This window comes from Phlebotomus papatasi, chromosome 1, assembly GCF_024763615.1.
Source record: "Phlebotomus papatasi isolate M1 chromosome 1, Ppap_2.1, whole genome shotgun sequence".
NCBI classification, from domain to species: domain Eukaryota; kingdom Metazoa; phylum Arthropoda; class Insecta; order Diptera; family Psychodidae; genus Phlebotomus; species Phlebotomus papatasi.
Genome location: NC_077222.1, coordinates 84,380,209 through 84,394,933, shown reverse-complemented (window position 1 = coordinate 84,394,933; position 14,725 = coordinate 84,380,209). Strand labels below are relative to the sequence as shown.

General features: G+C 38.3%; 1 protein-coding gene across 12 annotated transcripts in view; it reads left to right on the top strand.

Annotated features, from left to right (window-relative positions):
- Positions 1-14,725, top strand: part of LOC129810433 (E3 ubiquitin-protein ligase hyd) — a 43,800-nt gene that overhangs the window by 2,651 nt on the left and 26,424 nt on the right. For 6 of the 12 annotated variants that reach the window (XM_055860909.1, XM_055860902.1, XM_055860912.1 and 3 more), the window contains exons 4-9: positions 3,739-3,947; positions 4,384-4,682; positions 4,744-4,946; positions 8,259-11,525; positions 13,803-13,974; positions 14,038-14,304. In XM_055860909.1, the coding sequence (XP_055716884.1) occupies positions 3,739-3,947; positions 4,384-4,682; positions 4,744-4,946; positions 8,259-11,525; positions 13,803-13,974; positions 14,038-14,304 (4,417 nt within the window). The remainder of the gene's footprint in view (positions 1-3,738; positions 3,948-4,383; positions 4,683-4,743; positions 4,947-8,258; positions 11,526-13,802; positions 13,975-14,037; positions 14,305-14,725) is intronic. The other 6 variants (XM_055860905.1, XM_055860903.1, XM_055860911.1 and 3 more) reach the window with 3 other exon arrangements.

Here is a 14,725-nt window from a genome sequence, read left to right as displayed (position 1 = left end):
CTGACTTGGCTATGAACGAGCTTAGTCATCTCTGGACTTTAGTCGTAAGTGTGTCCAGCACATTACAAGCTTTTCTCGGAAAGCTCCTAACGGGTATTAATTTTTAAAATCATTTTAAAGCACTAAAGGTATTTCAAAATTCTTAAGAGAAATCTATCATTAAAAATAATTTTTTTGTAAACAATCTAAAATAGTTTATAGGGGGATAATTTTAAACAAAAACTAAATTGGAATTTTGAGATGTCCTTAGACCTTACCGTTTTAGATGAGTCAAGAGAAAAAGAATACCAGGAGAACTTCTTTGTGGTCTTTTTCTTTCTACCTAAAACAGTGAGAAAATCTCAAAATTTAAATTTAGATCCATATCCAAATTATCCCGTTGCAACTTTAAATTAGAATGCCTCCGGTACAAACTTTTAGGTCAGTAAAATTTTATAAAGTCGAAATTCGAATTCCTTTCTTCCTCACACGCTTTGCATGTCTATCTTATTCTTTCGCACTCTTCTTCTTTTAAACATCACAACAAATTCAATTTAGTTCAATCGAATTCGCAGTGCAAAAGAATATGATAGACATATGCAAAACAATTGAGAAAGAAAGGGATGTGAATTTTGATTTTTCCTTTTTGCCTTTATCCCTCGTTCACCCCCAAACAATGTTTTTCAGATTTTCTCAAATTGCCCCAAGCTTTTTCAATGATTTTCGGATATGTTTTAGAGGTAGTCCGGACGAACATTTCGTCCAAACAAGCCTATGACCGGAAAATTCGCCATTTTGAAGTACAGTAGACTCTCTCTCAATCGGGCATATGGGGCAAAATGTCACCCAAATTATTGAGAGATTTGGTCATTAAAATCACTGTATATATTCCACAAAAAGCGCTCAAATATAAAGTGGATTAGTCATAAACGATCCAGATAGCGAAGCGCCCAGATTAGCACACTTGACTATATGTGCTAAAAATATGTTTAGGAGAAAAAAGGAAAAATCTTTCTCAAGTGCTTCTGCGTTATCGACTTTTCTTTGTTTTGGTTCTAGTCATGACTGTTTGGTGGTTTTGAAACACTACAAGGACTGGGGAAAACAGCCTAGACAGGAACCAATGCAATGAAAAGTCGATAATGCAGAAACACTTGAGAACAGCCATATGTAAAAAAAAAATGAAATAGCACCACAATGCATTTTAAGTTAGTGAAAAATTGTTGGAAAAATGAAAATCAAGAACTTGTGATATATCGTAACATCTCAGATCACTGATCGAATGGAATAATTTTCTAACAACAAATGTTTTTATCCTCTTTATTACGTTTTGAGAGGTTTCTTCGAATTTCTTATTGCTTTGCACCTGCTAAGTATTAGTAGAGAGCAATTTGTATCTACTGGACATAATGTCCAGAAGATTTTGCTAAAAATGTAAAAAGTTTTAGCAAAAATATAAAAGGGTAAAATGTGGTAAAACCTCTAATGATTGATGCGCTAAACAACGGATTACTATATTCCTGGATAGTAGGTAGAGATTTTCATCTCTCATAGTAGTGCAAACAAACGAAATAAAAGTGCACCCAGGAATGATGCATTTTGATGCTGAGGAATGAAAATGCAGGATTTAAGTGATTTTCAGTCTTGAGAATATCAAGAAGCAAGGGTACGACGTCTTTATTCGTACTTTTATTCACTTTGTTTGCACTACTATGGGACACAAAAATGTCTACCTACTATCCACGAATATAGTAATCCGTGGTTAAACCCATTTGTGCTCACATTGCTCTTTCTGCCTTTTATAATGCAGAGATGAGACTTCTTGTACCAAAAACAGCATTTAGAAAATGAATTGAAAAGTACACTTTTCGTAAAGATAGATAAACAAGGGTCTGAGAAAAAAGTTTTAAAGGAATAAATTCAATACAAAATGATCTCTATTGGATATTTCTTTCGTTTATTAGCATTGATATTAGACCGAATAAAATGGTCACAAATTATTGCATGGCTGTCAATATTTGCCCCAACAATTCTGGTGCTATTATAATTTTTCAGCTGAAAATTTTTTAGTACATAACTGTCCTTATGTGCTTCTATGTAAATTTTTTTCAATTGGTTCCTATCACGACTGTTTGGTGGTTTAGAAATACGACAGGGACTTGTGCAAACAGTCGTGACAGGAACCAATGCAAAGAAAAGTCGGTAACGTGGAAGCACATATGATAGCATTCTTGTACTAAAAGATGTTCAAGATAAAGATTTCTCCATTTTATTTTTCATTGGACTAGAACCATTACACAATATCAATTAAAAAGATAATACAAAAATCATATTTATCTTCGAATTATAGCAAAATGCTGATTAGGATTTTTTGTCTTCTTGGTAGCTTATCAAATAAATAAAATATTCATTTCCTTCTGCAGATGCTGTTTTATTTTATTATTTTGAAATAGTTTTATAGAACAACTAATGTACACTATATATTTTTTAGTCCCTCTAAATCAATGATAAATCTTTGATTTAGTAAAAGAAAATCAAAACAGATCATAAAATTAAAAAAAATTAGATTATTTTTTTATTAAAATGGCAAGAAGTGAAGTGAATTTTTCACACACTTATTTATCAGCAAATGCAGGTACTTTTAGTCAAACTGATGGAAACCATTGATAACAAAGAAAAAAACTATCGTGTTGAGTGAGTGACCGTAATTTTTTCTCGTTTTGAAAATTGTTGAGATATTTTGCAAATAAGTCCTTTAAGTTTTGTACACAATGTGCATGCACTTTGACTTACACGAAAGAAATTTACATAATAACTAAAACTAGCATCAATATCAGATTGTATTTGTACATACAGTGGCGGCCAAAATAATAGAATCACTTTGCAAAGCTTATATTTTTTTGACTTTTGTATTTTTTCCCAATTTGTTGATATAATGTTGAAGTAGAAATCTTCAAATTGTTAGAATCGTAGAATAAGGTCGTTTTGGCCGCTAGAGGTCTCTATATTACACAGAATACGTCAATAGTGAAATTCAATAATAATTAATAATAATGCTGGCACAACATTCCATGAAGGAACAAGGCCTTCCCGCAAGGGGATTTCTAGACATGCATTATTATTTTTTTCTGGTACGGGATGAGGTTGTCAGGCCGATGCCCGTGGAATCAAGTGCAGTGAAGCTCACTGTATGCAATCCAAACACCTTTAACGCCAGAATAATTCCTGGTGACCTAAAGGGGATTCGAACCCGGGACACTTGCATCATAGCGCGAGTGCTCTACCACTTGACCCATTGAATGAAATTCAGTTCAGCCAAAAAAATTAGAAAACTATCATTTGTGGTTTCTAAATATAGCTTTATTTAAACTTAATCGACGACCACATTCTTTAATTTAAATGAAAGTGGTCCAGTGGTCCTATTGTGTTGTTCAAACCAAATTTCACTATTGGTGTATTCTGTGAAAAATAGAGACCTCTAGCGGCCAAAACAATACTAATTTTACGTAAGGTACTTATTTGAAAATTTCTATATCAAAATTATTTCAACGAATTTTAATAAACAAAAGTGCTAATGGTAAAATAGTGGTCTTTGTGGAGCTGATTCTATTATTTTGGCCACCACTGTATATACCTATTTTTGAATCTTTATTTTTTATTAGAATTATTGTAGTATGACTAATTCTAGAAGAACGGAAAAAGATCTAGCTTTTATTATCATGCCTTTTCTCTTTTCCGTTTTTTTTTTCTTGCAAATAGCGTACGAATTTGGATGTAAATCTGGCAGTAAATAATTTACTGTCGCGTGACGATGAAGAGGGTGAGGATACCGAGGAAGGTGGTGAGAATTATGTTCCTGAGGACTTGATATCTCTCCTCGATAATGGCTTTCATACAGACAACAGTATCATCATTGATGCCGATGCGTCATTTTCTGAGGAAATCTTCGGTTACTCGAGTATTCGCAAGTGAGTTATAACAGTCGTGCGGTATTGTTGAAGAGAGCTGTTGCGCCAAATCACGAAAAAAAACAAAGATATTGATGCATAGACATTTGGCAAAAATTCACGCAGCATTTTATTCTTTTGTTTTATTATTTTCTTATTTTCATTATCATTTTATTTCATAATCTCCTGTCCATAACAATCTTTCCGTATCCTCTTGAGTTCTTTTTTCCGTTTTTATCTGTTTTTTTTTTTGTTTGGTTTAATTCATTTATTTTTTTTATTATTTCTGGTTTCTTGAAAATATCCTGTCTTCCCTTTCCTTGCAATCCTCTCTCTCTCTTTCTATCTCTTTCTCTCTGGAGGGTGCTGGACGGTGCTCCCACCTGGAGATCCCTCATTTTGCTTGCATCATAAACTAACCTAAAGATATTTATATTGTTTCACTTTCTGAAACAAGCTTGTTATACAGTCGTGTTCGCAACGAGAGGAATCAGAGCAGCAGCAGTGGTCCCAACGCCGAAGGTGGAAGCCAACGGTCGGGCAGTGGAGCTGGTGGTGCCAGTGGTAGTGGTGGTGGTGGAAGTGGAAGTGGGTCTGGTTCAGGTGCTGGAACTAGTTCCGGCGGCGGAGGTTCAGGCAGTGGCGTTGCGTCAGCTGACCGTGATTCCTTCAGCCGCTGGCGCGATAGGCACTATTTTGGCCCACGTCGATGGTTCCATACAACACGTGAAGAATCGGCCTGGGACAAGGAGACTGGTGGGTTGACGAATTAATAATTATTCAGTGTTTTTGGTTTACTGAGAATATTCCTCTTGAGGTGTTGCAGAAACAAAAAAGAAAGAAGTAGCTTCGGGATTACCGCTATGGATATCTGATGAACTGGAGGCATGGCCAGAGAAGGACTTGGCTCCACGTTTCACTCAGATTGCGTGTCTTCATTCGGAGTTTATTGGTGTTACTGCCAAAGGAGAACTACATCAATGGCGTTGGAGTGATCAAGATCCGTATAGGAACTTAGAGGTAAGTCGTGTATATCAGGAAATACTGAAATTCATATGATTTATTTGTTGCAAATTTAAAAAAAAAATTGAAATTTGATAAAAACGAGTGCAATGCGTCAGAAACAGACACGAAAATAACAAAGGATACGTTCTCCATCTACTAAAAGTTAGAACGTAATGAAAGACGTAATTAGACCGTAATGAAGAATGATCGTAACCTTTGTCGTATAAACGCTTTTGGAGAAAGAACGAAGAGAGATATCGACACGTGGTTTTCGGCAAAGTTAAATGACGATGACCGACTGGAAGCTAGTAATGTCAGATCCATTCAAGCTAAAACGAAACTATCCCGTCCGACTTTCCTGACCCTACCTAGTAAAAGATTCATTCATTCATTTTCAACCGCTCATCCTTATTTGATGTCGCGGGCTTAGGACATCTAGGTTAGTAGCTCACAGGGGCCTCTCGACATTTCATTTTTCCATACGTTTTTGCATAGAGGCACTGAAGACTATTGGCAAGTTTTTTCCTAAAGAGAATTGGCTTATCAGTCTGATATATTTCGAAATCGTGCACTAAAAGCTATCTAAAAATACATATTTCATAATGCTCTCCGAAGTAATACAAGAACTACGAGCAAATTTGTTTCAGTCGCGGTGTAATAGCTGCAAAATTTTTACAAGGAAAAGTGAAAAATAGTTTCACTTTTTATTAGGCTTGATGGGCCCCTGGTAGCTCACGTCTGTCGATCTGCCACCACTTCGGAAAATTGTTCGCTGTCGATCCCAAGGTGTTCTGAGATCCTGAATTTGATTCAGCTACCTTGTCCTAGATCTGCCCCGAGGTTGACGCCTCCTAGCTTTTCCGGAGGGCCTTTATTCATTTATGCGCTGAACATGATCATACCATCGAAGTTGTGATCTCTCAACACGAAAAAGCAATTGCTCGACTCTTACCTCTTCATAAACGACAACGCTCCTCACTTGAAGCCGAGAGTGATTCCCCTAATCTCCAGGAGGTGCCTCATCCCGGCGATGAAAACCGACAATTTAGCAGAATGACTAAGTTATGCCTTTCTTACCACGTTTCTGCCAAGCTTCCTCACTACAAATAACTCTAAAAGATCAAAGTATCATTTCTAAATTATTTTACCTCCTAATTGGCAGAATTTGATTCTTGGTAGTCATTTGAAAAGGTCTCGTTAAATTCTACAACTCTTGAGAATATGGAAACTTCGTACGATCACGACTACGAGCGCTAAAATCGAAAACAATCGACTTTCGAAAATTCTATATCAAATATTTCAAAATTCATAGCTTAGTTAGGAATTTCGAACTGAGATCGTAGACATTTCTAACGATGGGACGAACTTTGCCCTAACCCTGACTCGACTTGAACTATAAGACCCTTTAAAGACAGTTTTTTTTTCGATTTTTGGAAGTAGTCCAGGTGAAGATTTCGTCCATAGACAGCTTGGACCGGAAAAATCGCCGTCTTGAATTATCTTGATTTTGGCCAAATTTGGACTGATTTGAAAGGTTGGTAATCGGTAATGAACCTGTATTAGATACAATTTTGTCAGGGGTCAGTTCTCCATTTCGGATTACCAAATCGGCAAGGCGACGATTAAGCCAGTTATGCTTCCCTATTCCTATTCAATCTTATCTCCTAACTCGCGTAATCGTTCGATATTACAGCTTTTTTATGCGGCCAACTTAACATACAGTGCAGCTACTGTATCAGAACATACAACAGCCCATCTCGGTGTGTATTTTGGATCAGTGACAGTGAATATTTGTATCGACTTAAGTAGCTCTTTCATATCGAAAGGCTCCGTTCAGTAATAACCTTTGTAAGAGGCAAAGCCAAGCCAAACCTATTCCAAAATCTACTGGAAGCCTAAAGTGCAAGTTCACGTACTCGGGTTAACTTGCACTTTAGCGCTGATTGTTCTACCATTTCGAATTTCGGTATTGTCATCGTCAACAATATCAACAAGTACGTACACGTCTGCTGCAAAAAAGTGAATTTTTGTGTAGTGTTTTTTTTGGAATTTCAGGATGGCAGAACGTTTCAATCGCCATTTTATTAAAATAAATGTTCTTTTGAGGAACATGCTCACTTTTGTGTAACTAGTCAGCTTAAATTTTCGAACTTCCTACGGGTTTTTAGGTAAGTTCTCTCTGATATACCTTCGAATCGGTACAGAAAAAACCTCAACCGGAGAGAGCTTTCATATCGAGAAGGTTATTACTGAACGAGAGGTACTCGTTCTCGTAACAGCAGCTATTGGTTTTATGTAGTTCACTTTTTTGCTAATGTGCACCATTGGCGTTACTATTCATTTCTCACAGGACGAATTCAAAGTCGATATGACACGAAAAATATTTTTCTGCTGCTACTCAGCTTTGAACTCGAGATCTCACAGTCATAGAGACACTTCTTTACTACTGATCCACTTGAAGCTTAATGGACAGGTTTAGTATCGGTAAAAAAATTATTTGTTTGAAAATAGGCACTTCACGGGTTTTTTGATATTCTAGCCCATTATTATTACTATTATTAATCGTATCGGAATAGATGATGTCAGAAAATGGAATCTCAGTCTTCTTTAACTCGTTCTTCCCTTTATTTTTTATTTGCCAACGTTTCGGTCCTTTGGTTGGGACCTTCTCCAGGGCATCAAAATTTGGGAGAACAATTGTTAATGTTTTTGAAAAAAACTACTCTAACACTTTTACCTTTCCAATATTCACCCATCGCCTGTGGAAGATTGACTTCCATTTTCTGATTGAAATTCCATTTTCTGACATCATTTACATCCACACGGTCGCAAAAAATCAGCGTATCGGAATATTTTGTTATAATGGAATCATGTTATATTGCTGTTTGCGTGATAAAAGAATCTAGTGAGTCTATGTGTAGATCTGTTGACTGCCCAAGAAAACCTTCCCCATGATGTGGAGGATGCTTCTTCCATGCTCCAAGTTTTTTTTTGGCAGAGGCGGTGCATTATTACGTTTTATCACAGTGAAAATGTCCTTTTCCGACATTCAGTTGCTTGCACCGGGCGAGACTCGAACTCACAACTTTGAGAGTCAAGACAGATATCTCATCCGCCCATGACCTAACGGTCTTGCCTATTGCGTCACTGAGATCCACTTAGCTCATTTAGAATATCCCATTTAGAAAGCAAACGGTAAGAGATATCAACTTTCGGTATTCGATTACCCCTCCTAAAATTACACCACATCGAGAGTAATTTCATTCTTGTCATGTGCATAAGTCAAATTCTTAACTGAATAGAAATCCTTGACCCTTTGTTTTGCAGAATCCAAACATCCATCATCCTAAAACCGTATCTCTCAATCTCACATTTGAGAAAGTCATTCATATCTCAGCTACATCCATTCGCTGTACAGTTGGCACTGAGAGTAATCGTGTTGCCACGTGGATGGATGAATTGTTGGGTCATGCTGGGAGTAAGCTAGAGCATACTCCATTGACTCTGCCTGATTTGGCATTGGAAAAGATTGTGTCATTGCACACTTGTACCCTGTACACTGTTGCACGCACAGACAGTGGTGGTCTCTATTGGTGGGGTGTCTTGCCCTATGGACAGCGAAAGAGACTGTGGGATAAGTATAAGGCAAAGACTAAGAAACCCGTAAGAAATAGTAGTAATACACCTGAAGTGACTGTAGGTGCACAGGTGTGCATGAAAAATTCACCAATGTACATGCCTGGTGCCATTGGTTTTACCATATCCAATGGTGTACCAAAAGTGGGACAATTGTTGAATGCTGCATGGGAATTTGCTGATACGTGTCGTTTTAAATTGGTGTCTGTACCATTGCCAAATGGGAATTGTGGTAGTAACACGGGTATTTTGACGTCGAATGATCTGAAGGATTTGCCAAAGTCAAGTGGAAGTGGTGTTACACAGACACAAAATACCACTAGCAATACAACGGCAAAAACGGGAAATAATCCAAATAAGGAGACTGCTGATCGTATGGATATGCCACCACCACCATCACCAGCATCAAGTACATGTAGTGATACTGGGAGTGTGACATCGCATAAGCGTCAAAAGAGGATGGCACCGAAGGAGGATACGGATAGTAAGAAGGATGAAGAATTGTGGACATTGAGAGATGTGGTATTTGTGGAAGATGTTAAGACCGTTCCTGTGGGACGTGTTGTGAAAATTGATGGAGCATATGCGGCTATTGAATTGCCGAGTAGTAATAATGCTGAACCTAAGGATGAAGGTGATGTCTGGACAAATTGTCGATTGATGAAGAAGGAGGATTTGCAGGTGATGAAATCAGCCAATACATCGAGGGGTCCTGATTGTTTTCAGAAAATCCCAAGACGTATTGTACTGTCGACTCAACAGCAGGCCAATGGATCACAATTGTTGACATTGGCAGTGGATTCAAAGGGGATTCATGCTATCATGAAGACAGGTACAAAATTGCACTATTCACTCTTCAATCTCAATACAGGACGTCAGGAGCAGGATAGTGTTTTTCCCAGTGATATCAATTCATTCTTGGGGATATCACCGAGAAATGTTTCGCTGACGTGTGCATCGGAGTGTTCAGAGAGTGTTTTGCTACTTCGAGATGGCAATAGTACAATCTATCCATTGGCTAAGGATTGTATGGATGCCATACGTGATCCACAATGGTTGGATTTTCCACCAATTAAATGTGTCACAGCATCATCACTTACACTTCCGTCGGTTGGAGTCAATATGAAAAGTCAAGTGGCAGTAATTGTCATGGTGCCTGATCGTCAAATTCTCATGCCACGTATCCTTCGGTGTGACTTTAAGGGGGTCAAATCGATTCTGAGTCAGTTGGAAAATGGCGAGTTGAAGGCACAAATTAATAATATTCTGGCAGAACGTTGCGATGGAAATAGAAATATTATTCATGCTTGTGTAAGTATGTGTGCTCCATCATCCAATAAGGACAATGATCAGGATATTTCGGCAAGTGGATCGGGTCTTGAGTGTATAAATATCATTTCAAACTCCTTTGCTGGATGTCGTACAGTTGGTCTACGTGACATAATGCGACGTCCAACGCATCGTGATATTGATACATCAGGTAACAATAGTGGTTTACAAGCTGGCAATGAGGATAGTAATTTTATGCCTGTTACTTTCTGGCCACCGGAGTATGATCCAAATTCCGGTGATGAAGATAGTCTGTCTGGGTTGAATGCCACATCAAATCAATCAAATAAAGGTGCCACATATATTTCTGATGCAAGTGAAAGGAGAGAAAATGCAATACCATCATTGGCACTGATGTGCTCAAGTCCAGCACTACAGCCACATTTGAGGCATCTACTGAGTGGAAAGGATGCCCAAGGTCAAACACCATTTATGTTGGCCGTGTCAACGCGTGCCTATCAAGCGGGAAAAATTCTCTTTGACATGATTATGCAGTTGTCAGCAGGAGATGCAACTGTGAGGGATTCAATGATATTCCCACCAGGTTCAAATCCCGACCAGTCACCACTATATGTACTCTGTTGCAATGATACGTGCTCTTTCACATGGACCGGAGCCGATCATATCAATCAGCATATTTTTGAGTGTCGCACCTGTGGACTGGTTGGTTCACTGTGCTGCTGCACAGAATGTGCCAAAGTTTGCCATAAAGGTCATGATTGCAAGATCAAACGTACTTCACCCACAGCCTACTGTGATTGCTGGGAGAAGTGCAAGTGCAAAACACTGATCGCAGGCAATCAAACGAAACGCTTTGAATTGCTGTGCAAATTGGCAACAGACACAGATTTAGTGACACGCTTCAATTCACGCGGAGAATCAATTCTCCTATTTCTAATTCAGACAGTTGGACGTCAATTGGCCGAACAGAGTCAATATCGATCGAGTTCACGTGTACGCAATCCAGCTTCGAGTAATTCACGCAAGACACCATCAATGGATGTAGATACAGATATGCCAGAGCACAATTTGGAACCGCCGAGATTTGCCAAGAAAGCCGTTGATCGACTTTTGATGGATTGGGCAGCAGTAAGGGCTATGATAATGACAGGAGTGGAACAGAAGCAAGAGACACCCGTTACAACTCCACCACCACCTGCACCATCCAATCGACCATCTGGTCAGACAATTTACGACGAAATGGACAATCAATCGCTGTACCTTCAGAGTCAGAGTGGAACTAATCTCTTGGACAAATTCACGCACAGTCTCTTTGTGTGCTGCAACCACGAACCCCTCGATACACTTCTCATGACACTCGTACGTGAGTTGCAAAATGATCGTATTCCAGGACGTGTTGATGATGCTCAAAAAGTAGCAAGACGCTTCATAAGATCCGTAGCAAGGGTTTTTGTCATCTTTAGCATTGAACGGGTTCCAGTGGCGGATAAGCAGAAGGTACCACAGTCGCAGAATCGTAATATTCTCACGTGTCGTCGAGTCTTTCAGTCACTCATTAAGATATCCATTGAGGAATTGTGTGAAACTGCTGATGCTCTAATTGCTCCCGTGAGATCAGGCGTTGTCAGACCAACAGCACCATTTACTCTCTCACCGAGCAGCTCTGATGTAAGTCTACTTGATAAAAATACTTAAAACTGTAACTGAAGTGTAGAGTTATAATAAGCTCCACCCAAAAATTATTAGACCACGTCCTCTTGACAACGCAACGTTCCACTAACTGAACCCTTCCCGCAAGGGGAGTTCGAAACATTCATTATTATTTTTCCTTATATAGGGATGAGATTGTCAGTCGCATGCCCGTGGAATCAAGTGCAGTGAAGTTCACTGCACTACTCGAACACCTTTAACGACAGAAAAATTTCTGGTGACCTAAAACGGATTCGAACCCAGGACACTTGCATCATAGAGCCAGTGCTCTACCACTTGACTCATAGAGTGATAATATAAAGTTATAATTTGGAAGATTCAATCCCTTCACCGCGGTGTCACATATAAGATTAATATTAATATTAAGAAAAGCCGGAGACAGGTATATTATATATATGCAAAATTTCAAATGGAATATCACGTGTGTTAGAAAGAGTACACTCTAGTGGAGTAATACGATGAGTAAGATATTACTGTTCGTATTAATTGCTTTCTGAATCGTATTACAGGCAACTCGAGCAATTTTCCATGCGTGCCAACTGTGATTCGGTCAGTTTTCGAGCGAAGCGCGAGAGAGAGGCATGATAAAACACTTGCTATTTTTTTGGCATTCTCGCAGTTCAGAAAGTATTAATCTTAATATTAATCTTATATGTGACATGGTCATCAGAAAGGCGAAGTTTTGAAGCTTTGAAGCTGAGTTTCATTCCACTCGATTTTCTTCCTAGATGCTTTCGTGAATTCGATCCACACTATCATTGGATCGAGATATGTGGAATCTTCCCAGCAACGAAAGTTCCCTGTTTGAACATCGTTCAGCAAACGCGTTTGGAACAGGGTTCGGTCCAATGTAAATCCTTACGGGCTGGGAAAAAGCGAACGCGGTTGAAGCAATAGTTCTCTTTGATGGCCACCACTTTCTGAACATTTGGGAGGTCGCCACCGTCGCGACAGGTCGAACAGGGAACTCTTTCGTTGCTGGGTTATATTTCATCGAGTATGTGGAAACGTCAAAATTCTGTCAAAAATGCAATTTTTGACGGAAACTGTTCCCAATGTGTAGTCGCCTTAAGGCACCATGAAGTTTTGGCTAAGTTACCGTTTCTTTTCTCTGGGAAATTCATTTCCGAGAAAAACTTCCCCAACAAAGATGGGATTTTAAAGAATATATTTCTCTCATCTCATTTGCGGAATAGGCTAAAAATCATCAGCATGCGACTGTAGGAACAGAAACAAAGTGATCCTTTGATCCTTTGACTATAATAAGATCCCAAGCTGCGTAATGACGAAATTTTTCCTGTTTCTGAATAAATGTGACTCCGCTTATATTTAAAAAAATGGGCATTTTCCCCTAGTTTCTAGCAATGAGTCAAATTTATTGGGAAACATACAACAAATTTAGGCAGTACGAAGCTTGGTATTGTACGAGGCATGGGAACTTTCTGCTATTTGTTTCATTTTGGAAAATTTTATGCATTGAAAAAAGACTAACATTCTTTCAAGACATCTTGTGAAGCTTAATGGCCTCTACATATTGGGAACAGTTTTCGTCAAAAATTACATTTTTGACAGAATTTTGACGTTTCCACCTGCAGAAGTGCAGACAATTTCCTTAAAAAAGCATTCTTTTTATGAAAACTGCTCTCAATGTGTAGAAGCCTTAAAAGGTAACACATTCACAAAAAAAGCAAAATCAAAATTCTTATAAAACGCTTCAATTTTACCCAAGCCAACCATTATTGCTTTCGGAAAAGTCTTGAAGACTCCGCCCAATTTTAAAAGTACTTGGTTCCACCCCATATCCATGAAATAGAAGAGATTATTTTGTAGCTGAAGTCCTTGTTTAAAAATCTCCATTTTCGCGTCCCTGAACTTTGTAAAAATTGTTGGGATCCTTGGGGTCTCTATCGAGTTGTGATGGACATGCCTCTCACATAAATTTCAGATTCCTGAAAGTGATTAATTCCTTGGGGGAACAGTTGGTTTCTCCCACGAAATCAACCCCTCCTATCTTGAGGATCCAGATCCTTTATTACACATTAAAAAATGTTAATTGTAAGTTGGTGATAAATCATGAAGGGGCGTGGCTTAAATTCTTTACAGGTGGAGTTTACTCAGGAAATTCAAAATAACTTTCTCATAAAAAATGGGATAAAAAAATGTTTTGGCTTTCTAAGGGAGTGTTATAGTGGTCGTAACACAATGATTTATCGTCTAATATCAAATTTCCTACAGAATTCTGATGATGTGTTCTCTGTGGAGCCTCTTGCTCCACCCACAACACGACACAGTATCACAATGTCATCAACATCAGCCGTGTCACGCATTGACAGTGAACAGCAACCGAGTTTCATGTCAAGAATTAATGTGAGATTAAGGGATATTGATGATCAAAATGATGGAGATGGTGAGTTAGAAAAAAAAGTGGTAGCCCCTTTTCCAAACAACTACATTTTTGAATATCTTGTAGCTATTGGTCAAGATGATGGAGAAATTTCTGAGCAGGATGAAGTAATGGAGAGAGATAGTCGATCAAATGTGCGTCCAAATAATGCTAATATGGAAGAAGAGGCTCAAGATGCATTGGGTAGAAATGAGGAAGCTGCCCAGGAGGGTGAAAGTGACACTGAATTTAATTTCGCAGAAGCCGAAACTGAGAGTGATTCTGATGACAATCAAAGCACTCAAGATGCCCAAAGGAGTGTCCAGACAGGCGCTACAGCTGGTTCCGATACAGGTGACAAAGATTTCATGTTAATGGAAATATTTCAATTGTGTTATTCTCTTGATGGCGTTTACTTTCAATTGGGCAAAAGAAGAGTGTTTTACTTACTCTGAGAAAAAAACTGGGGTGCGATTAACATTTTTTTCTCATAACTTTAACACTTTTTAGGTGTAAAAATATATCAACATTTTTTAATGTTAATTTTACACCTTTTAAAGGGTAAAATTAACATGAAAAAGAGTAACTTTAACCCCTAATACACCTAAAAAGCATAATATTTACACCGATTTCGGATTAATACTGCAGGGTAAAATAAACATTTCCTGAATGTAATTTTAACTTTTTCGGATTTCTCTCAGTGCAGAAACTCAAGCATTTTATTATACCTTAAGGATTACACTTTTCCGAATTATGTTGTAGAACTTTTAATTTT